Below are 24,077 nucleotides of genomic sequence, written 5' to 3'. Positions count from 1 at the left end.
ACATGTCACAGAGGTCTGAGTCTTGAGATAGTCATCCGTACACAGACAGATGCACATCTTTAGATTTACAATAACTCCAAATGGATTTCCAAAATGCTATTTCAGGTCACCAGCCTGTGGGTACAAATGGGACTACCTCTCAGTACTTGATAAAATTGCCTCTCCCAATGGTTTGGGGTGTTGACATGTCTTCATGACTGGTCTACCCCTACAGGTGCCCCGGCACTTCTCCGGCCTCTTGCTGAGGGCTGTCACTGCTCCACAAGCACTGGCTGGCCAAGTGAGTTCAAGAATCCAGACTTGCCTAATGGCTAGGGGTGTAGCTGGGGAGGGATGCTTAGCAGTGAGTCCTGTCGAATGGCTCCGGGAACCACATCTTAGTCACACAGAACACATTGCATTCAAAATCATTTCTCTCACCTAATAATTATGATGCTGTAACTAGACTTAGCTCACCACGCCTCTTTTGTCTTTTCCGGAGATAACTTATTTCCCAGAAGGCTTCTTGACTCGACTGAATCCATTGATAATTAGGTCAAATGTGTACAACCATACCTGACACGCAGGTTGGACTTAGTGTTCCCCAGTGACACCTCTCCTATTTTATCTGTGTAAATTCCCTATGTTCACAAGGCGGATCCTAATTGATTTTAAAGCATGTCATCATGTTGTGCCTCGTGGTACCTATATGTAAAGACATATAGGGGTGGGATATAATACACCCCTATATACATATGCTCCTGAGGCGTTCTTCTTTTCCTGTGCATGCTGTGGCTTCCCTCACCTTTGTCGCTGGGTGTCATCCTGTTATTTCTAAGGCAAAAGAATGTGGGCAAAAATTAAAGTGAGTGTGTTCTTTATTATGACCTTAATATTTATGGCAAATTTATATCAACCCACTTGGCCCGTCAGCCCTCAGCCATGAGAAAAGAATGTTCTGTATGACACCTTCCAGCCGAGTCCTGCAATGAAAACCTGCAGGCAGAACCAACCCAGCACAAAATTAAGAAGGTAAACCAGACTGAACATGTACAGACGATATCAGCTAGGCTGCACCTTGCCTGCAGATCTGAGAGTGGAATAAACAATTACTGAAGTCCCGAAGACTCTGGGATTGTCTGTTATGTAGTATTACAGTAGCAAAAACCTCAGAGATACTGGGGGCTAGATATGGTGGGCTGGTGGCAACACAGACTTGTAAAATGGAGTGGTGGGCACTTAGATTGAACCCTTCAGATCTGTGGTTAAAGACTGGCACTTTAAGGTGGCAGTGATGGAGAACTGAATCCTGGTTGACAACTATTGACAATTGGGGCTCAAAGTAACTGCAGGGATAAGTTCCTTCAATACCCTAAATTAGAGAAATAAACGAAGGCATGGAAAAGGAACCCGACACTTTGAAGAGTTTATTGACATTTAGCAGCAGAAGCAGAGTCTTTCATTCCGGTCTGGTTTCCTGGAGCTGGCAGGTTGGGAAACATCGCGGAGAGCAGCCGCGGTGATGTGAAAGAGATGTCAGGACAAACCGTAAAGCGCAGCTCTATCGTTGGGGCTGTCTCCAGTGAACAGGGCATTTTCCCGTGACTCACAGTCCATGGACAGCCTGGCCCATAGGTGTCAGATGGCTAGCCACAAGGTCAGCAGTCCAACCCTACCCATGAGTGTGCGAGAGAAAGATGAGGCTCCTGTAAAGATGTACCGCCTTTGAAACATTATCTAAGGTGGTTATGACTTAGAACCTACTCGATGACAGCGTTTGAGGTTTTTTAAAGGACTCCCAGGTGGCACAAATGGTTGATCATAGTTCTCCTGTGACACACATGGGGGTCACCATACATTTGACTCAATTTGATAGTAACTTTTTGTTTGTTGGTTTCATGAGGACCGATTGAAACGCACTCTAGAACACACTTTCTCAGCCCTCCGTGTGCTTGATCTGTGTGTCTTGTAAAATGCAGCTTCTGGTTAGTAAGTTCGGGGAAAGGGATTGAGATATGTTGTCATCATCTTTTTCAAAACATTTTCTTTCAACCTGAGCCCCTGGCATCAGCTCCTCCTTTCTCCTCCTGCCTCCCCCATACCCCCCGAACAATCTATAGATTGTTCTTTCTTTCTTTCTTTCTTTCTTTCTTTCTTTATTCTTCCATGTTTTACTCATTTCACCCACCCTTCTGCTGTCTGGCCCCTTGGGATGGGGGTCATACATAGATCATTGTGGTTGGTTCCCGCTCCGACTCCCCTCCCCTCACCTTTACTCTCCTAGTATTTCTGCTTCCCTTATTGGTCCTGAGGGGCTTATCGGTTCTGGATTCCCTATTGATATAATTATAGATACTCAGACCAATGGAAAATGATTGAAAATACACACACACACACACACACACACACTCAGACCAATGGAAAACGATTGAAAACACATACACATATCATTTTATAGGGGTCTCGTACAACTCTTATCACAATCCATCCATTGTGTCAAGCACAATTTTACATTTGTTGCCATCATTTTCAAAATATTTTCTTTCTACTTGAGCCCTTGGTATCAGCTTCCCATTTCCCCCCTCCCTCTTCCACCCTACCTTCTCTCATGAAACCTTGATAATTTATAAATGATTATTATTTTGTCATGTCTTACACTGACCACTGCCTCCCTTTATCAACTTTTCTGTTGTCCTTCCCCCTGGGAGGGGGTTATAGGAAGATCATTGCGATTGGTTCCCCCTCCCCCGCCCCCCGCACACCTCCCTCTTATCCTCCTGGTATGGCTACTCTCAATATTGGTCCTGAGGGGTTTATCTGTCCTGGATTCCCTGTGTTTCCAGCTCTGATCCGTACCCATGTACATGCTCTGGTCTAGCCAGATTTGTAAGGTAGAATTGGGATCATGATAGTGGCAGGGAGGAGGCATTAAAGACCTAGAGGAAAGTTGTATGTTTCGTCCGTGCTACACTGCACCCTGACTGGTTCGTTTCTTCCTTGTGTCCCTTCTGTCAGGGGATGTCCAATTGTCTACAGGTGGGCTTTGGGGCTCCACCCGTACTCCCCCTCATTCATGATTTTTTCTACTGGGTTTTTTTATGCTGGATACTTGATCCTATTGAAACCTCATGATCACACAGGTTGGTGTGATTCTTTCATGTGGGCTTTGTTGTCTCTCAGCTAGATGGCTACTTGTTTATCTTCAAGCCTTTAAGACCCCAGATGCTATATCTTTTGATAGCCAAGCATCATCAGTTTTCTTCAGCACATTTGCTTATGTACCCATTTTGTCTTCAGCGATCCTGTTGGGAAGGTGAGCTTCACAGAAAGCCAGGTTATTAAAACAAAGTGTTCTTGCATTGAGGGAGTACTTGAACAGAGGCCCAATGTCCATCTGCTACCTTAATACCAAACCTATAAATATATGTACCTAGATCTACTTCCCTAATGTACATGCCTGTATTCAGACCTCTATAAATGCCCTTTGCCCCCTAGTTCTTTCCTCTATTTTCTTTTACTTTCCTCTCATCCTACTATCATGTTCAGCTTTCATTTGGTTTTCAATAATTCCTCTTGGTTACATTGCTCTTGAGCAAGTCCTACCAGGCCTCCTACACCCTCCTCGCCATCAATTTGAGATCACTCGTTGTTCCCTTGTCTCTGGGTTTGTTAACACCCACTTCTTTTCCCCTGCCTCCCCTTCTCCCATGTCCCCCAGGAACTGTTGTTTTCTCCTCTGGGTTGTTTATCCCATCTATCTTATCTAGATAGACATGCTGAGATAATAATATGCACAAAAACAAGAGAGAGGAAAACAAAGCAACAAAATAAAATAAAACAACAACAACAAAAACCAGTGACCAATAAAAGAGAAAACCTATAAGTAGCTCAAGGTCTGTTTGTTGACCTTTAGGAGTATTTTCTGGTAGAGTCTGATGGGGTATCATGTCCTGGCCCCACAGTTTATTTTTGGTATTCCCCAGGGACTTCATTGTTTTGCTCCCCTTGTTGTTCTGTTGCACACCCTTAGTATTTTGGCTTGGTGTAGTGGGGTCATATCGGTCACAATTTTCCCACTGTGCCTCCAGTGTTGTCCCCCATAGCGCTATGGGTCAACAAGGGACACCGTGTCTCATGGTGGGGCCGGCTCTATGGTGCTTTTTGTGCATTGGCTGCTCTGAGCAGGAATATTATTCTCAGGGCTTGGTGGACCAGGAGGTGCTCCACTCTCGCTCCCTGCCCCTTCCTTTGCTCCTGTGTGCTCTGATCAGACATGTCCCTCTCCCTGAGCTGTAGCTTCAGTGCTGTCCTCTGAGGGGACTTCTTCTGGGGGAGGGGAGGTTGTCCATGTAGTTAGGATTGGGGCTGGCCCATCAGACATCTCTCTCAGTTCCCTGCTTCATGCTGATATGCTGCATTCACGTCTTTGCACACTGGTTTGAAGTCTGGTCCCTCTTTCCCTGTGGAGATATAAAAAACACTCTCCCCTTGGGTGGGTTAGTGCCCTGTTCCCCATGTCTTTTTTTTCTCCCCTCCTTTTTACTTGACAACAATATGTATCCCTGGATTTGGTCCGGCCCTGCCATACTACCTGGACCTCATCCCAGGAATGTTTGTATACAGTAGCTTTTCCTTATTCCCCTTTTGCATTTTTAAGCTTACCTCATTGGACTCGTGAAGTGCTTGTTCTTTTATGCTTGGCTTATTTTGCTTAGCATAATTTCCTCCAGTTCTTCCCATGAGGCGATGTGCTTCTTGTGTTCATCACTGCTATTTAGGGATGCATAGTACTCCACTGTGTGTATGTACCACAGTTTTTTAATCCATTTATCTGTTGATGGAAATTTGGGTTGTTTCAAACTTCTTGCAATTGTGAACTGTGCCATGATGAACATTGGAACAGAGATGTCTGGCCACAGTTTGTTTCTTGCCTCTTCTGGGTATATGCCCAGTAGAGGGATTGCTGGGTTGTATGGTAGCTCAATTTCCATTTGTTTTAGATATTGGCAAATAGATTTCCACAGTGCCTACAGGTCCACCAGCAGTGGGTGAGAGTTCCTCTCTTACCACAGCCCCTCCAACACTTGTTGCTTTCTGAGTTTTTTAATTGGGCTATGTTGTTTTAGTTTGCATTTCTCTTATGACTAATGATTGGGAACATTTTCTCAAATGTTTATTGGCCATTTGGATTTCTGCCCTTGTGAAACTTCTGTTCAGGTCCTTTGCCCACCTCCTCAGTGGGCAATTATTATTATTATTTTTAATTTGTGGAAGCTAGTAAAGTACTGTAGATTTTAGTAATAAGGTCTTTGTCTGATGTGTCATTGCTAAAGATGTTTTCCCAGTCCGTGGGCTCTCTTATTACTCTCTTGGTGAATTCTTTCGATGTACACAGTTGTTTTATCTTCAGTATATCCCACTTGCCAATTTGTGCCTCCTCTGTGTTTGTGCCCTTCCCTATTTCTGATAGCCTATATAGTCCCTGTGCCAAAATTCTCAGGTTGGTCCCAATTACCCCATTGATGGCCCTAATAGTTTGGGGTCTTACCTCAAAGTCTGTGATTCACCTTGAGTTTATTCTTGTGCATGGAGTAAGAGAACAGTCCTGTTTCATTTTTCTGCAGGTAGATATCCATTTTTTTCCAGGACCACTTGCTGAAGAGGGCATCCGCTTCCCATTTGATATTTTTTGGCTTTATATAAGATCAATTGTCTGTATGCTGATGATTTTATTTCTGGGTTTTCAGTTCTTTTCCATTGGTCTGAGTCTTTGTCATTGTACCAGTACCATGTGGTTTTGACCACTGCGGCTGTATAATATGTGCTAAAGTCAGGTAGAGCAAGCCCTCCCACGGTGTCCTTCTTCTTGAGGAGTTCTCTGCTAATTCGTAGCTTCTTCCCGCTCCATATGAAGTTGGTAATCAGTTTTTCCATTTCTTTGAAGAAAGATGAGGGCATTTGTTTCAGGATAGCATTAAAGTTATATAGTACCTTTGGCAGAACTGACATCTTTACTATTGTGAGTCTTCCAACCCACGAGCATGGGATATTCTCCCATTTGTTGAGGACACTCTTGGTTTCTTGTAATAGTGTTCTGTAGTTTTATATAGATCTTTTTTTTTAGTCAGGTATACCCTTAGATATTTCAATTTGTGCTTGGCTATTGTGAAGGTTATCACCTTTTTGATCCCCTCTTCCGTGGTCTTGTCTGACGTGTATAACAGTTCGATAGACTTCTGTTTGTTGATCTTGTATCCTGCCACTCTGCCATACTCCTCTATTGCTTCCAATACTCCCCTTGGGGAGTTTTTGGGATTTTCCAGATCTAAAATCATATCATCTAATAATAATGATGTTTTCACATCTCCCTTCCCCAGGCAAATACCTTTGATGTCTTTTCTTTGTCTTATTCTGTTAGCTAAAACCTCCAGTATGATGTTAAATAAGAGTGGGGTCAAGGGGCATCCTTGTCTGGTCCCCTTTTTCAGTGGGATTGTTTTAATTTTTTCTCCACTGACTACCACATTTGGTGCTGGTTTTTCATATATAGCTTATATTATATTGAGGAATTTTACTTTCATTCCTATCCCTTTGAGTGTCTTAAACAGGAATTGGTGTTGGATGTCTATCAATATTATCCTGTGGTTTGGGTAATTTTTCATGTCAATGTGGCAAATAATACTAATGATCTTATTGGTATTATTAACTGCCTGCAGCCAACTACACTATGGGACGGTCTACCGCTTTATCCTCCTGTGGCTTCACTCTTTCCCTAGTCAACTAGTATTTTATTTTTGGAGGACAAGTTGGGTGGTCCTCTCAGGGGATGTTGTTGGGTGGTTGTGGGCCCACGAGGATGGCGTTACTCTGGGTCACCTCACAAGAAACCGTGGTGGTGTGGCCCACGGCAGCTTTGATGGTGGTGGTGGTGGTGGGGGTGGGAGTGGGTTGGACTGTTGCAACAGGAGTGCTGCAGAAGGCAGGTGGGTGTGCCCACCTTGGTGTAGAGCACTGCGAATGGTGGGTCGACTTGCCTTGGTCAGCTAGATTGCCCTGGAGATTGGGAAAAGGTTCCCGCAGCAGTGTGGAGTGCTGGAGAGTGTTGGCGGAGCTGTTTTAGGCTGTGTGAGGCAATATGACAGGTGGGAGGAAGTTCCCTCAGTCAGGTGGGACCACAGAGGACAGGAAGGAGCTCTCCGAGCCACGTGGACGGAACTTCCACCTGAGGAAGGTCAGTGGGATTTCCCCAGCTGCGTGTTATGCTGCAGAGGGCAGGCGGGTGGGCAGGATTTTTCTAGCTGTGTGTTACATTGTAGAGGGTGGAGCTCCTCCAGCTGGGTGGAGGGCAGGCATCATTGTCCTGGGCCAAGGGGAGTGTACTGGAGGTTGGCAGTGGACTGTGAGAGAAAAGGGAAGAGAAAAACAAAACTGAGCCCGGTGAGCCTGTGTGGGGAAAGAGGGAGGCCAGAGAAACAAAATTAATGACATAGCCGAGCCCTGATCGCATGACTGTGGGGTGGGAGGGGTTTAATTCCTGCCCTGAGGCAGCAGCAAGCTATGGCTGGGTTGAGATAAAGCCCTTGGGCCAGCCGAAGGAGACTGGCTCTGGCTGAGATTGTGGCAGGGTGAAGGTTAAGCCTTAGCCGGCCTCTACAGTGGTAAGACCAAAACTCACAGCTCCTCAAAACCCAGTGGATCTTTGATGCTCCTCCTGTGCCCTGGCAGTGTGGAATTTCCCTCTTAGTGACTCTCCTGCGCTGATTTCTGCGGAGTCCCTCTGGTATGTGTTACTCAGTCGCCATCTTGCTGAAATCCCCCATAATGCTTATTTTTTAAGTGATTATTTGTTAGCTCTTTTTTCAAATGTTTATTTTTGCAAACTTTTACTGAGAATTAAATGAGGATTTACATTTCAGATAGTTAATTTTGTATTTAAGATATATAGCTACTTATAAAAACTTCGAGTAGCTTAACCTAGCTCCGCAACTTTGTTTTCTTTCTCTTTTGTGGAGTACTGTCTTCCCTTTCTCTCAAGTTAGCACTGCTCTACTCTGCAGTCAGGGACTGGTCTCTCTGACAACACGTGCAAAGTACACGAGATGCAGTATCACCACCTTTGTCTCTATAGAACATTTCAACTCTACTTCTCCCAAGACAGATTGGTTTGTTCCAAGACAGATAATTGAGAATAAACTGCTAAAAATATCAATTGATAATCAGGATATGGAATGTACAAAATATGAACCTAAGAAATTTGGAAGTCATCGAAAATGAAATGTAACACATAAAGATCGATACACTAAACACTAGTGATCTTTGGTTGTAAAGGTCAAGAATAAAAATAATTCTATTCCTTTCTGACGCAGCAGAATTATCAGCTCAGCAAACCTGAACTTACACTATTTCTGGATTCTCAGTTACGTGATCCAGTGAGTATTTTTATCATTTCACTTGGAATTAGATTTTTTCCATTTTCAAACTCAGAGTAACTAAATCAATGTATTCTTATAAGAAAACTTCCTGACTAACAGAGTACACACATTAAAATTTTTACTAGCTCTTGCAAAGTTGCTTTCAAAACATGCGGTATTGATTCACACATCCCTATCTTCTGTTTAAATCTGTGCCTTCTTGATGGGTGGAAGCTGAGTCTCATTATTACTTTGATTTACATTTTGTAATTACTAGTGTGGTTAACTATAATTATTTGCATTATCTGGACATTTATATTTTCTTCTCTGTGAAATCCTTTATATATACCATATATACTTGAGTGTAAGCTGAATTTTTTCAGCACATTTTTATTCTGAAAAAAACCCTCATTTTTGTGGTAAAATTAGGTGCCTCGGCTTATACTCGAATATATATATAATTTGTGTGTGTGTTTTCTTATTGATCAGCCAGAAAACTATTTAAAATTTTGGGGATATTAATTATTTACTTGTGAGGTGTTTTGCAAACATTTTCTCCTGGTCTGCTTACCCTGTTCTAGACCTTACTGCTACTACCTTGATTTTGTGTATTTGTCATTTAACTTGCTTTCTAAGTAAATTTTCTCCAAATTTGTAAAACTTCAATGGCATTCCACTTATTATCTTTTCTTTCATTGCTTTTGCATGTTGCTCATTGATTCTCTGCCGTTGACCACTTTGTCCAGGATTAAAAAACAAATAATCCAGACATTATGCCATTCAATTGTTCACTCACATCAGGAAGTGTTGTACAATTGCCACCCAAGTCAGTTTCAAAACACTACCTTCCTTCTCGTACTCCTTGATATTAGCTCCCCTGCTCTACCCCCAGGAACCCTTAATCTAGTGATGTTCTCTACAGATTCACCTATCCTGCTAGTGATGTTCTCTATAGATTCACCTATCCTGCTAGTGATGTTCTCTATAGATTCACCTATCCTGCTAGTGATGTTCTCTATAGATTCACCTATCCTGCTAGTGATGTTCTCTATAGATTCACCTATCCTGCTAGTGATGTTCTCTATAGATTCACCTATCCTGCTAGTGATGTTCTCTATAGATTCACCTATCCTGCTAGTGATGTTCTCTATAGATTCACCTATCCTGCGTTTCATATACTGAAAAACAGAAAAATTCAAGGCTACCCACAATAACAAACTACAATAGAGATAAACCCCGGTTTGAAAACAAAACAAAACAGAAAATTTTAAAAACCAGATCAAACTCAAAGTCTGTCAAAAGCAAGATCAAATGATAAGGTTTTAACCATTCGGGTTACGATTTTCATTTTAATCTACTGTAGTCGTCTCTATAATATTCTCTGTCTGATAATCAGGCTATTCCCATCCCTCAATTATGGTCAGAGGGAAATCACCAGACACTTATTCTATGTGTAGATCCTACAAATGTGTTTTGTCCATTGCCTTCTGCAAGCAAGAATTTCACAGTTCAAGCTCTGATATAATTTTCTCCTTTGGATTTGGACTATATTACTTACAATCCTCAGATCACACATGTTGGTGTACTTCTTCCATAAGAACTACTTGTTCTTAGATTGGAGCTAGGATTAAGTGTGAGCCCCAAGTCTATTCCTGTACCTATGTTTCTACAGGTGTCTGGTTCACCTCAGACACATTTTAAAATTTCATGTTAGAGAACATTATCGGTCATCTCCCTGGGGCATAAGTTCCTTGTGTTTCTAGTGTCATTGATTTAGCCCATTGTAATGTATTTAAAACACAATCAAGAATCAGAGATTAAACAAGTGTAGGATAACTACAAATTACACTAAATGGATTATTGACTTGTACAGATTTAAGCCTTACATGACTTCCTGTCCTGGAATTTTAAACCTTAAACATTTTTTATCTACAGCCCTTATTTAAGTATTGTACCATAGTCAATCCAATTAAGTGTTATACTATTTTAGCTTTTTATCACTTGTTGGGTTTCCCCCCCACATATGTGTACAGTTTAATCAATAACTTTCAAATTCATAGGCATATACCTTTATGATGCCCTGAATGGTTAGATTCTTGTGCTTGAACTCTTTCAATGCTTGCTTTTATTTTTGCTATGCTGATGAGTAATTTAGGGTGCCGTTTTATTTTTGTCCTTCATGTTAAATGGCATGTGGACCCATGTCCCAGAAATCTATAATTTAGTGGAGGATTCCGCTTTAAGAAGCAATAGATCAATCCAAAAGGAAGCAGGTCTTGAACAGTGAGTCTAAGATTTTTTTTTGAAGAACAAAGACTACAAGTCTACAGACTTTGAACAAATCTGACTACATCATCCCACTGACATTGGAGAAAGGCTGCCCCACAGGAACTGCTCCGTAAATTTTGTTGGCACTTTCCCAGGTCTACTAGAGCACAGATGACACATGCTGGTCTTGGTGGTTCTTCGTACACACAAGGTTGTCCCCTCAGTTCCTGCGAGGCGCATGTCAGTTCTTAACCATTGGCAAACCCAGGCCACACTGTCAGTTCCGTTTATAGGTGCCCTCAATGCAGCCTAAATACTATCCAGGGGCTTTGATTAGCTTTGTAGCTCGAGGGGAGTGAATGAGAACTCTGGAAAAGAGCCCTATATTGAGGATTTGGAACTGTGGGTTCTAGGCCCAATTATGCCATTAACTTATAATAATCTGTATGTTTAGCAAATATGAAGCCAAATAACCTTTAGTGCTCTATGGTCGCCTCTGTTTTACCAGTTTCTATTGCCCATCTGGTCACATAAAAATAGCGTTCTGAAGGTTGTGCGTCTGTGAACACGTTGGTCCTAGCATTCCACTGGTGCTAAGTGATTAAGCGCTTTCCTCCAACCTGGTTTTCATTAGATGTGCCCTGGACCTGTTACGGGCATGGGTGTGTTAAGGGAGAAAACCAGTAGGACTTGTTGCCAAACAAGTTTGGATGATGATATCTAACTGCCCTTGTTATGAGCCATTGAGCTGGCACCTCCTCGTAGCAACCTCATGTAGAGCAGAGTGAAATGCCGCGTGGCCCTGCACCATCCTGCCTTTTGATGGAGCGCATTGTGGTTGTCGCCGTGTGAGTCCATCTCGTCTAGGGTTGTCCTCTTCTTGGCATACTTTGGTAAGCACAATGTCCCTTTTCCAGGGCTGGCCTCTCTGCTAAAAGTGCACGTGAGGAGAAGTCTCACCATCCTCCCGTCTAAAGAACATTTGGACGGTATTTCTTCCAGAGAGTTTTATCTGTAGCCTTCTGGCAGCCCATGGGTACTTTTAATCTTCTCGGTCAGCGCCAATTAAAACGCGCCAATTCAGGGCGGGGAAGAAATGGGGAGCTGATCTCAGGGGCTCAAGTGGGAAGAGAATGCTTTGAAAATGATGATGGTGGCATATGTGCAAATCTGCTCGACACACTGGATGAATGTATGGATTGTGATAAGACATCTAAGAGCCCCCAATAAAAGTATTTAAAAACAAACTAACCAAATGCACCAATAATCCTGCAGATTTCCTTATTCATTGTCTGGATTTTAAACACATCGGAGGCGGTTGAAGATCTGCTCATTTTCGTCAGGCACACCTCAGTTCTCAAAGCAACCCATTCTCTCCTCGACACTTAGAAGAGGCCTCGTGGGGCAGAATTTGCCCAGCACAGCACATCATTTAATTTCTGAATGGCGTTGACTGTGGATCTAAATAAAAACATCCTGGGCAACTTAGAGTTTTTCTCAGTTTATCAGGATACTGTCTATTGGCTCAGTTGAGAGGACTTTTATTTCCTTTACATTACTGTGTGATCCACACTGAAGGCTGTCATCTTTTAGGAGTTCTTACAGATGTTATAACAATCCATAGTTCAATCATAAGTGTACAGTTGCTGCCACCATCGTCTTCAGAACATTTTCTTTCTGCTTGAACTCTTTCATATCAGCTCCCCTCTATCCCCTCCCTCCCCCACCCTACCTCTCCAGGAGCACTTATTCTGATATCATGAGTACTTATTAATATAAGTACTTATTATTATTATTATCCACTTACACCATTCACTGTATCTGTTCCCCACACAAATCTGTTATTTGTTCCCCCCGAGTGGGGTTATGCAGTCATCTTTGCTATCGGTTCCCCCTTCCCTCTGATTGTCATCAGTAAGTGCTGCAAGTCCTCTTGGCGTTCAGCAAGCAAGGCCATGCCATCTGCATAGCACAGGTTGTTAACAAGTCCTTCTGTAATCCTTATGCCACATTCTTCTTCATATCGTCCAGCTTTTTAGAGTATTTGCTCAGCATGCAGATTGAATAAATATTGTAAAAGAAAACAACCCCGACACACATCTTCTCTAATTTTAAAACATACAGTGTCGCCTTGCTGTGTTTGAACAACTCCCTGCTGGTCTATGTGTAGGTTCCGGATGGGCACCATGAAGTGTTCAGCAATGATGTACTTTGTTCCAGGTCCTCTTCTAAACCTAACTGCAAGTTCGGATAGCTCCCTGGTGATGTTGTGCCGAAACGGTTTTTGATTATCTTAGGAAACTTTTACTTGCATGTGATATAAGTAACATTGTTTGATAATTTCCACATTTTGTTTAGTAATCTTTCCTTGCAATGGGTGTGAATATGGATCTCTTGCAGGTAGTTGGTCAGGTAGCTGTCTTCCAAATGTCTTTTCTCTTTTTTGGCATGGGTTAGTGTGTGCCCAGCACTGTATCAGTTTGTTGAGATGTATCCATTGGTGTCCCATCAATTCCTGGGTCTTGGTTTTTGCTGGCACCTAGTGGGCTGGGATTTCTTTCTTTAATGCAATCCATTCTTGATAGTATGCTTGACAACAGCCATTAGAACCTGGTCTAACTGAGTTCTTAAGGTAACCGCTACAATGCCCAAGAATTTTGGCTTTATGAACATTTGTCTGACTCAACTCAAGCTGCACTTAATGGCGTGCATACTTGTCATTGTTCTGCATGGCAGTTGGACGCGAATCGAAAGAAGCTCGCTGAATTAAATATAATCTGCATTGTGCTCACGTAGTAAAGCCACAGTTATTTAACAACTAGCTTCACTATCGATTGTTTTTTCAAGTTCCATGACGCTGTCATCTAGACCTTATCCCTACTACTTTCCAGACGAAAGTTCTGGGTCCATTTAATCAATAAATGGCTTCTTTTTATCCTTCAACTGTCAGGCTAAACAATTCAGTCCTCCTCCTCAGCCACCACCACTCTTATTCCCACCACTTTCTCTGAAGCACGTACTGGAGTTTAAACGGAGCTGGCAGAACAGATGGTGAGTGCTGAGAATTCTGGTTAAGTATTGGATTCTATAACTCGGAAGGAAAGGACCAAGTGAAATAAGGCTGAAGTTAGAGAAGACAGTGCCACTATTGTCCATAAATCCCCCTGCCACGGATCGAGTCGATGCCAACGCAGAACAACTCTCCAGGGCAGGGTAAAACTGGCCCTGTGAGGTTCTGAGACTGTGTACAGGAGTAGAAAGCCCTGTCTTTCTCCCCTGGAGTGTCTAGTGGTTCCGAACTGCTGACCTTGCAGACAGCAGCTGAACGTATAACCACCACCCTACCAGGGTTCCCACTGTAATACATAGTATTTGTCTGGACACAGAAAAGTTTAGGTGTAACCAATGGTTTTTAAATGGGTGAAAATATACTTTTCAGGGTTAGGGTCTTTGAATATCTCTGAATGACTTCTCCCCTTAATCAACCTCAGTGATCCAACCACCTGCCAGACTAGACTCAGAGCTTTGAGCATCTCTTATGTGGAATGGAAGGTCGCTCTTGAGACAGGCATGCTTCTTAGAAAGATACTCCCTTCAATCTCTTAGATTCTTTGGTCCGCTTTTGTTCCCTCCTTGGAGTGGTTACTGTGTGAGGTACCTCAGCACTTCTTTCTCACATGGAACAAACCACGTATATCCATTTGCCTCGGTTTATAATTTATGGTGTGCCTTTTACTTTCCAAATTGGATTCTGACTAAAACAGACCTGTGGAATGAAGGGGGCAGATGATGGGGCCTTTGAGATGCTATTGTGTGGTGAGCATCTCACAAAAGAGGATACGTTGAATGGCATCCAATTAAAGGGTACAACTGGGCAAAGGGGATTCCAGTGAGGTGACTGGGCTGAGCGTAGTCTGCATACGTGTGTCTGAATTCATGATCACACTCCCTTCTAGGCTAACAGATAAACTGGGAGCCAAAATGTGTGGGGTGGGGGCTCTGACAGGAAAGAACTACACTCCTTCACATGCAAAACATTAAAAAACAATAGAATGAAAACTCAAGCAGGGACACTTTTTTCAGCGTTAGAAAGAGAGGCTCATGAATGAGTTTGCCTAGGACTCTGTCTTGTTCTTTGTGCTGTATGCTCTATCCTGACAGGCAAACATGAGCTTCTCAGTGCCTCCAGTCTGCCTCCATAATTCCCTTCATTCATCTGTACAAAATTATTAACTTGCTGCCTTTAGCAAGTTTTCATACAATGTTAGAACAGACAGAATGGAAGTGTAACAAAATCGATACTGATAAAGACAAACCCCCCACTAGCATTTATTGACTGCTACCATGGGAACTAGTCGTTTTGGGAGACAGCCAGCCGGAACACTCCTTAGAAGGCAGGATGGTGAATTTGTCTTATGTGCTTTGGAACATATTATCAGAAGGGACCAGTCCTTTGAAAAGAACATCTTGGTAGGCTCAGTGAAATAGTGACAGATTAATACAATAGCTTTGGCCATGGGCTCAAATGTAGCAACATAGCAATGGTTGCAAGGATGTGGCAGAACCAGGCGGTGCTGTGTTCTATTTTACCTAAAGTCTCTGTGAGTCAGGACCATCTCCATGGCAACCACCACCCCTCTCACCACCCCACTACCACCAGAGCAGAGGGTAGAGACTGCTGGGATCTGGAACTTAGTTTTTGTAGAAATCTTTAATACTTTTTAATATACATAGACAATTCTGGAGCCACTGAATGTGGGGAGCCAGGCTTGTCTGGTTATGAATATTTTGTTTAGGCCCAAGTGGTAGCTCTCCCAGATGATGCAGGTGCGGAAAGGATGTTATGTACGGGTATTTTTCATCCTAACACTCTTTACAGGAGTGGCCTTGGGTCTCAGGAAATACCAGACAGCCTATGAATAATTCTGCTTCTGTAGACACTTTTGTCCCTCCTTAGCCTGACTGTAGAGGATTAGGTTTCCAGTCTCAGGAAATTTTGTTCCTGTCATAAGGGGCCTGGTATTCTCCACCCTCACACTAGAGGGACAGAGGAGGATGGCTGAGTGCTGGGAAAGTCCCCCAGCCTCCCCTTTCTGGCACACCCAGGGCCTGTCATCATCTCTATTTCCCGTGGTTGACCGTGAAGTCGGGCCCCACCCTCTTTCCTAGGGAACCTTGTTTGGTCATATTTGTGCTGATGCTGTAACTTCTTCATGTGAGCCTGACGGGACCTGAGGACTGGAGGAACTAGCTTTCTTTCAAGTCCCATGGTAGCCACACCCCACCGAGGGAGCTCGAGCCTCCTTGTGCTCTCCAGATAGATGATCTAGACTCTGTCAGAGCCTGCCCAGATCTTAGAAAGTGCTGGGGCAGCCCTTCCCTCTGTTGGTCTTGGGATAGAAGTTCTTCCCTGTCAGGTGCATTCGATAGCTGGAAGGCCCTCAGGTTAAGGAAGTGAGTGTCCTTTCTCCTAACTGCACACTGGGACGCAACTATGGGATGAAACCAAGCTGAGTCAGTGCTTTGTAGAATGAGCTGCTTCTCCATGGGAAGTTGGTGGGATTCTGGAAGAATGGCTTTGGCACAAGACCCTCTCCTGCTTCCAGAGGGAGGATCTCTGGGAGGAGGAGATACAGGTAGCTGAAGGTTGGGGGGATTATGTGAAACCCTGGAAATGCTCGGGAGATAGTGTTTTTAGATGGGTGAAGGCAAATGCTATCTGATCTCTCCTTGAAACTGCTTGAGGGTTTGTCCCTCAAGGGTAGCTCCAATTTCTGACAAGGACTTTATGTCACGCCCGGCTTGCCAGAAACCTGTCATAAAGAGGAGCCGTAGGAACCATCACCCGAGGTCTTGGAAATGTCTTCTGAAACTCTTCTATCTCTGTCTTCACAGGTGCAGAGAAAATCCCATTATGGAAAGCCCTCGAAACCCACATCAAGCTGGTAAGACTGGGAGGGCACGCTCGAGACCCAAGATATCTGTACTCCCAGCTGCCTCCTCTAGGAACCCGAAAATTGATCACTCGGCCAATAAGCAAGGTAAGGGCAAGTCAAAAAATATTACTACTAGTGTTCCAGTTCATATATGTCAGGATTTTTTTCAAAAACAGCACGTGACTCGTGCCTCTGAGATTGACGACGGTTTCAGACCAGTTCTCTCTGTAATTCATTTTTCTTAGTTTTTTAGGGTGGCTTTACAGGACCCCCAAGCAAAACACTAGGTTCTGAGGGCCTCTGCTGGGCCAGTTACATCCAAAGCAGAGAGGTCAGCTCAGAAGGTGATAGGAACTGGTTGGTTTTTTTTAATCACAAAGGGGTAATCTTGATAGATTTTTTTGGGGGGGAGGAGGAACTGGGATGATAACAGGGGGTTACTAGGAAGCAATTTTGAGAAAGAAGGAATATTTCATTGGTGGGGAAAAAGCCAGGAAAATTGTGCTAAGGAACTTTCCCCATGATGGCAGTGAACTTGCTCATCACTAAGGGTAGCAAGGTCTGTCATATGAGAATTTCATGGGTAACACTGACCCTACTCAGCTTCAGCTCTAATCTTGGCCCTTAGACTTTGAGTCCCCCAACCTCAAAGAACATTTGACAGGATCAAAATCCCGGCTGTTGTTGATCATGTTAGATGCCATCAAGTTGGTTCTAACTCCTAGTGATGCTGTGTTCAACTGCCCAGTGCTGCGCCGGCCTCACGATGGTGTGTCCGCTTGAGCCCATTCTTGCAGCAACTGTGTCAATCCACCTTATCGAGCGTCTTCATCTTTTTTCCTCCTCTTTACTTTACCGAGCATGATACCCTTGTCCAGGCATGGATCTCTCCTTATATGCCCAAAGTGTGTGAGCGGAAGCCTTGCTATCCTTGCATCTAGGGAGTATTCGGACTGAGATCCCTGGAGGACACCAGCACATTCTCAGTAGATCTCAACTGAAAGAAAGGAAGAAAAACAATTTCAAGCCTCAATCTGAGATTTTGAAGGATTAAATGGGCAAAATAGTTAAGGATGCATCAAAGGAAAACAGAAAGAATTGCCATTGTCCCAAACAGAATTGGATGATGTTCAACCATTTGAAGCAGTAGCATAAGATCAAGGACCGATGTTATTAAATAAAGAAGCTCCAGCTACACTGAAGACAGTGATTCGATCAAACTTCAGTTGGAGTAGCCATTGAAAGGTTCAGCAAACGGATGCAGTGCTAGGAGTATTCATTGGTCTCTGCCAAGAACTTTGGAAGATGGCAACCGGACCAACTGACTGGAAGACATCCATATTCGTGTTCATTCCGAAGAAAGATGGCCCAACAATATTCAGAAATTTTGTAACAAAACCATTAGTATCACTTGCAAGTAAAATGTGCATAATTAAACAATAATTGCAGCAATACAAAGAAGGGGAGTTGCCAGAAATTCAAGCAGGATTTCGAAGAGAACTAGGAGCAACATTCTGGGGTCAGTCGAAGCAGAAGTTCCGAAAGCTGAGAATACCAGAAAGGCGATGATTGGTGTTTCATTGACCAGGCAAAGGCATTCGAGGGCGGATCATAACAAATTATGGGTGACATTGAGAAGAATAGGAATTCCAGAACACTTCATAGTGTTCATGTGGAGCCTGCACACAGACCAAAAGGCGGTAATCCATACAGAACTAGGGAATACTGCCTCTCTGAATACCTTACCCATAGGGTTTCGAGTTAGAAGTGTATGTCCATGTTGTATCCTTCCACCATACTTAATCAGTCTGTATCCTGAGAAAATAGTCCAAGAAGCTGGACTATATGAAAAAGTATGTGTTTTCAGGACTGAAGGAAGGATCGTTAACAACCTGATATATGCAGATGACACGAAAGCCAAAAGGGCTTAAAGCACTTATTGATGAAAATCAGCGTTTAGTGTGGATTAGAGTTCAATGTGAAGAAAACAAAAATCCACGCAACTGAACCAATAGACAACGTGACAAGGAGCCGAGAAAGGAATGCTGTTGGGAAGGATTTCATTTCACTTGGCTCCACAGCGGTCAAGAGATCATATACCGGGCTGCACACGGTGTCCCTTGGAAGCCTGAGGTGTGCCACACTTAAGCCGCGGTGTTTTCAATCACCTCACCAGCATGTGAAAACTGGACAATGGGTAAAGTGGGCCGCAGAAAGCCAGCCCATTGGAATTATGCTGTTGGCCAAGAATATGGAAAGTGCCATGAACTGTCAGAAAGGCCAAACACACATGTCTGGAAACCCATCCAGCCCGCAGGGAGGAGGGTGAGATGTCATCTCATGTACTTCAGACACGTTGTCAGGAAGGCCCATCCCTGGAGAACGGTAGCACGCTCGGTGAAGCAGGGGGTCAGTGAGAAAGGTGCCTGGATGGACACAGTGGTTGCAACAACAGACCACAGGGTAGCAACAACTGTGAGGATCATGCAGACCGCATAGTGTGTCCATTGGTTGTAAGTGGGGTTGACATGACTTCAAGCACACGAAGACACCTAGCAACAACAGGTTCAAGCACCTTACAACAAGAGACGAGAGAAGAATTCTTAGGGAGAAGAGTATAGACAAAGATGGAGGGTATGTCAAGAAATAATTGGTTTATATTTTGACACTCTGCAAAATATATTTTTTTAGCATTTTTAGTGATATTATTTGACTTGCCTTCATTAACCACCCTTACCATATGGTGCTTTCCATATCTCAATTGGCTTCCAGAAGGTGTGCACAATTCTTTATTCACTTCTCTTGTGTCAATCTATAGTACAGGGCCAGATATTGAGTTGGCATCAAAAAAGTGGGTGGACCTTAATATACTATATGTACTATGGGGATGTTTATTATCCTCTGTCTTGACAATGTTCTCAATTAGACCACTTACTGCCCTTCTCATTAGAGCCAATGACTTTCCTGGAAAGAAAGGGTCTCGTGGTGGACCATGTGAGTGAGTGCCACCAGTCTTGGTGTGTAAGTCATAGACCTTTCTTACTGAAGACCCTGTGGTAGATTCTCTTTCTCCTGGCATCCAGCAAGGCCACTTCAACTAGTATGTGTCTTTCTTCTGCCTTCTCAAAACAGTGATGGTTAATCCTGACCATGCGAATATCACCGATTTGAATCATCAGGTGTGGTTCCTTCAGGGTGACACCCTTGTGGCAGTTCCACAGAGTGCCAATGTATCTCCAGGTAAGTGGTCATCCTGGGGTGACTCATGGGCACCCTGTTCTCTTGCCTTCCACACTCCTGTTGAAGTTGGAATTTGTAATGGGGTCCACATTCAGGGGTTATAATTTCACGGACAGCTAGAAATTGTTGCAAGGGAAAGGTCTGTAAGTCCATAGAGACAGGAGATGGCAAAGAAGCCTCCTTGGGGACAGGAGAGCTGCATTCAGCTCTGGGAAGACCTTTCCCGTTGAAGAGGAGAATCTTGTTCTGCGAGACTCTGAGGCCTCTTTAGAAGGAGTGCAGGTGCAATCCTCCACTTAACAATGATTTCAGTTAAAATGAACCATACTTGAGACCACCCCCTCCCACTCCCTTCCCCACCCCCTACTAACACCTTATCATTAGTAATATGTACTACATACAATGTTACAGCATGCAATTTGCTGGTGTTATGTTTTCATGTCAACGCCAAAAGATAAAATGAAGTTTATAACGATTTTAATAGTAAAAGGTAATGACACTGAAAACAGAAAATCAACCACCAAACCTGAGATCGACATACTGGAGAACTGGCTTATCACAGAGTGGAAGAGACAGAATAAGGCAAGGATGAGCTGTAACTGGACAGCTGTCACAAAGAGGCAGCCTTCGGTTCCGTATTAGACAGAACTTACGAAGGAGTGGACAGAGCTCTTCAAGCGTGAGGAGTCTCGCCAGACTGGAGAAATTACCCTTTGCAGAGGGTGAAGCAGAGGGGACAGTGTAAGATATGAAAACAATAATCATTTATCATTTATCAAAGGGCACTAGGGTGGGAGGGTGGGGTAAAAAGAGAAGGTGACACCCAGGTCTCAAGCAGAAAGAAAATGTTTTGAAAACGATGGTAGCAACAAATGACCAAATGCATTTGATACAATTGATGGGTGAATTGTTATAGAGATGTAAGAGCCCCCAATAAAATGATTTATAATAACAAAAAAATCTCTAGGTCAGGGATTTAACTGCTTTAATTCTTTATGTTTGTCTAGTTTCCTAAGGCAGTGATTGCCACCTGTGTAAACGAGTGAGTCCTTGAACATAGTGTTTGGCCAGATCATGGGACCAGAGTAAACCCCAAACCAAACCAACTGCCATGGAGTCAGTTGTAGGATACAATACAGTAGAACTGCTCGGGGGTGGGGGTGGGTGGGTTCTGCTTCTGTATGTCATTAAAGGAGCAGCCAACCTTGTCTTTCTGGAGAGGCAGCTGGTAGTTGCAAACTGTTGACTTAGTGGCTGCATAACACCCCAGGTGTGGTGCATGTCCCCAGGACCCCAGCACCAGGGTAGCTGAGATTAGGCTCTTAAGATCTTGTCTAGTTTCATTTGGAAGCTATGAGCTTGTCAATCAAAGGGTCTTTTCTGGACTTCACACTGAAGCTGATGTCATCTCTCCCTTTGAAACTTGCAGCCACCGTAACGTTCATGCCATGCAAATATCCAGAGTCTTTTGAGAAAAACAAAGGAATTCCCATTTATTTGGGGATAAAGACTCCAGAAAGGTGTTTGTCTTGTGAGGCTGTCGAAGGGAAGCCCACATTGAAACTGAAGGTGAGTGAAAAACATCACGAAAAACCCAGCAAATTTTCATTTCTTGCCTTTTTTTATTATTGGTTGGGATTGAATACATATATACTATCCTTCCATAGTCCAATCTCATCCAGTAGAATTGTACAATGGCTACCACAATCAGTTTCCAAACAATCTTTCTACATGGACTCCTTGACATTGTCTCCCTTTTACCCCTGCTCCACCACAGTGTCCACCCCCCCGCCCCCCAAACCCCTCAGTCTACTTGCTGACCCTCTAGGCTCATCGATCTTGGGTTTCATTTACTAAAAAATGGAAAAGCATGCAACACAGCTTCAAGAGGGTGATCTCCATTGATACAACACCTCTGAGATACACTCTAATATGAACGAACAAAACCCAAACTGAACAATACAAACCAAATACACAGGTCCAGCCTGCTTGTTTGATAGAAAATCTAAATTTAGAATTTAAAAAATTGTTCTAATTTTTTGCATTTTTCCTTTTGATTTATGTGAATTCATGTTGCCTTTGACTAGTTTATTACAAGGCAGTACTCTGAGTGCTAGTTTGCTACAAGGCATCCGTGAGTCCTTCCCTAGGTGAGGAAGGACTCCAACCTTTCTTTGAAGACATTCTCAAGCACAAGTTCTTCAAATAGAGTCTCTTTATTCTGGCTGATTCTGCCTTTTAGGATTCCTTTTCACCCATTGTTGAATCTCCTTGTTAGATCTCACTTCAGTATTAAAATGTTTTTTCATACTTTTCATATTATTATTTTCAGTATGATCTAGGAGAAATTCTTACTCAAATCTTTCAACTAATGAAAACATTTTCAACTTTATCCTGTCTGCTATATCAGCCTTCTGCTCCACTTTCTTAAATTTCAACCTTGACTTCTTAATTTCCAAGTTCTCTAGTTGATTCTTTATATAACTAGCTGTGTGTCTTCGATAAACCTCAGTTTAATGAAGTGTACTGATTTCAGCTATTGTGTGGGTATGTATTGGCTTCTCATTATTGTGGGTGCTTGGCATATATCAATGCACAGGATGATACAGAGCTCTGTTCTCATGGAGTGGATCATAGTGGGAGGAGAGAAATCTTTTAAGCTAAAATATCATTATAATAGGAACATGTGTGATATTTTAAAGGGAGATTGGTAGTGCAGGAGACAGAGAAATAGGCAATGTGATATCCCGCAATGTGATGTCCAAAGACTAATGAAGAAACCCAGGTGGCAGTGGTGAAGGTCAGAGTTCAGCTAGATAAAGATGGAGATTGGGTGAGGGTTATAGATTGAATAGTGTACCTCAAAAATACATGTGGGAGCCCTAACCCCTCTATCTATGGATACCTCCCATTTGGAAGTAGAGCTTCTTTACATTAACGAGGTCTAATCACTGTAGGACACATCTTAAACCTAATGACATTTGAGGTATAAAAAGACAAGCTTAGACACGGAAAAAGGAAAAATAAATTCCATATAGTTATCACCAAGAATAAGGAATAGCTAGGCTAGAGATTTTGCAACAAGGATTGTCTCCCATAGCAGGCCAAGAAGACGTACCCACTAGAGATGATGCTAGAATTTAAACTTTGAGATTCCTAATTTGTGAGGTCACAGTCACAGCTTGTGTGATGTTGGAATCAGGAAGCGATGCCATCAGTATTTCAAATAGCAACAGAGTCACCCAAAGGGGTAGGTTGCCATGGTGCTTGAACACAGACTAAGAACAGACCAAGAAGAGGAATAGTCCACATCTGAGGGACTTTGAATAGCAGCAGAACATTAACTACCTTCTATGGTGCAGGGAGATGCGCCCCTCCACTCAATACATGACTGAGGAAGAGCTGTCTCCTCAAGTAGAGTTGACCTTAATGACATGGATGCAGCAAAGCTTTCAGGACATTCATATGCTGATAGTGTGTGATTCAAAATGAGAGGAAATAACTGAAAAGATGCATTAATAATTGGAATGTGGAAAATACGAATCTGGGAACATTGGAAGTTGTTAAACATGAAATGAAAGGTATACAGATTGAATTGGACAGTCATATGGTTTACTATGCTGGGCATGGCAAATTCAAGAGACGTGTCTTTGAATTCATTGCCACAAAGAATGTTTATATTTTGAAGTGCAATATTGTCTGTGATAGATCATAGCTTTTTGCTATAAGGAAGATTTCTACCAATATTGTCGTTAGTCTTGAATTCACCAAATGTGCAACTGAGATGCATTGATAATTACTGGTGATTGTAATGTGAAAGTTGGAAACCAAGACAAAGGCTCAGTAGTTAGAAATTATGACTTTGGTGGTAGAAATGAAGCTGGGAAATCACCTGATAGAATTTTGAAGACTTAAAACTATTTTTATTAAAAATACGCTTTTTAACTACACGAACAGCAACTACCTGCATGAGCCACACCAGATGGAATACCCAGACTCCAAATTGAATGTATATGTAGAAAGATGCGGTGGAGAAGTACAATATCATTGGCCGAAAAAAGGTCAGGGGCCAACCCTTCATTGCTCACATGTAAGATCAGGGTGAGGCTTAAGAAAATCAAAACAAGTCCGCAAGAGACAAAATAGGCATGATGCCTTGAATATGATGCACCTGCCTTAATTTAGGGAGCGTCTCAAAAAGAGATTTGACACGCTGAGTGCTAGTGACCCAAGACCATTTATG

The 24,077-nt window shown here is 42.9% G+C and overlaps 1 protein-coding gene across 1 annotated transcript in view; it reads left to right on the top strand.

Annotated features, from left to right (window-relative positions):
* LOC142460958 (interleukin-36 gamma-like) overlaps positions 1–24,077 on the top strand; it is a 38,163-nt gene that overhangs the window by 3,907 nt on the left and 10,179 nt on the right. Inside the window, exons 2-5 of the mRNA XM_075562663.1 lie at positions 16,554–16,699; positions 17,223–17,363; positions 19,727–19,834; positions 21,264–21,403. Of these exons, the coding sequence (XP_075418778.1) occupies positions 16,554–16,699; positions 17,223–17,363; positions 19,727–19,834; positions 21,264–21,403 (535 nt within the window). The remainder of the gene's footprint in view (positions 1–16,553; positions 16,700–17,222; positions 17,364–19,726; positions 19,835–21,263; positions 21,404–24,077) is intronic.

The sequence above is a fragment of the Tenrec ecaudatus genome, chromosome 11 (assembly GCF_050624435.1).
Source record: "Tenrec ecaudatus isolate mTenEca1 chromosome 11, mTenEca1.hap1, whole genome shotgun sequence".
In the NCBI taxonomy this organism is placed as follows: Eukaryota; Metazoa; Chordata; class Mammalia; order Afrosoricida; family Tenrecidae; genus Tenrec; species Tenrec ecaudatus.
Note: the sequence above shows the minus strand (reverse complement) of the source record. Positions and strands in the feature narration are given on the sequence as shown.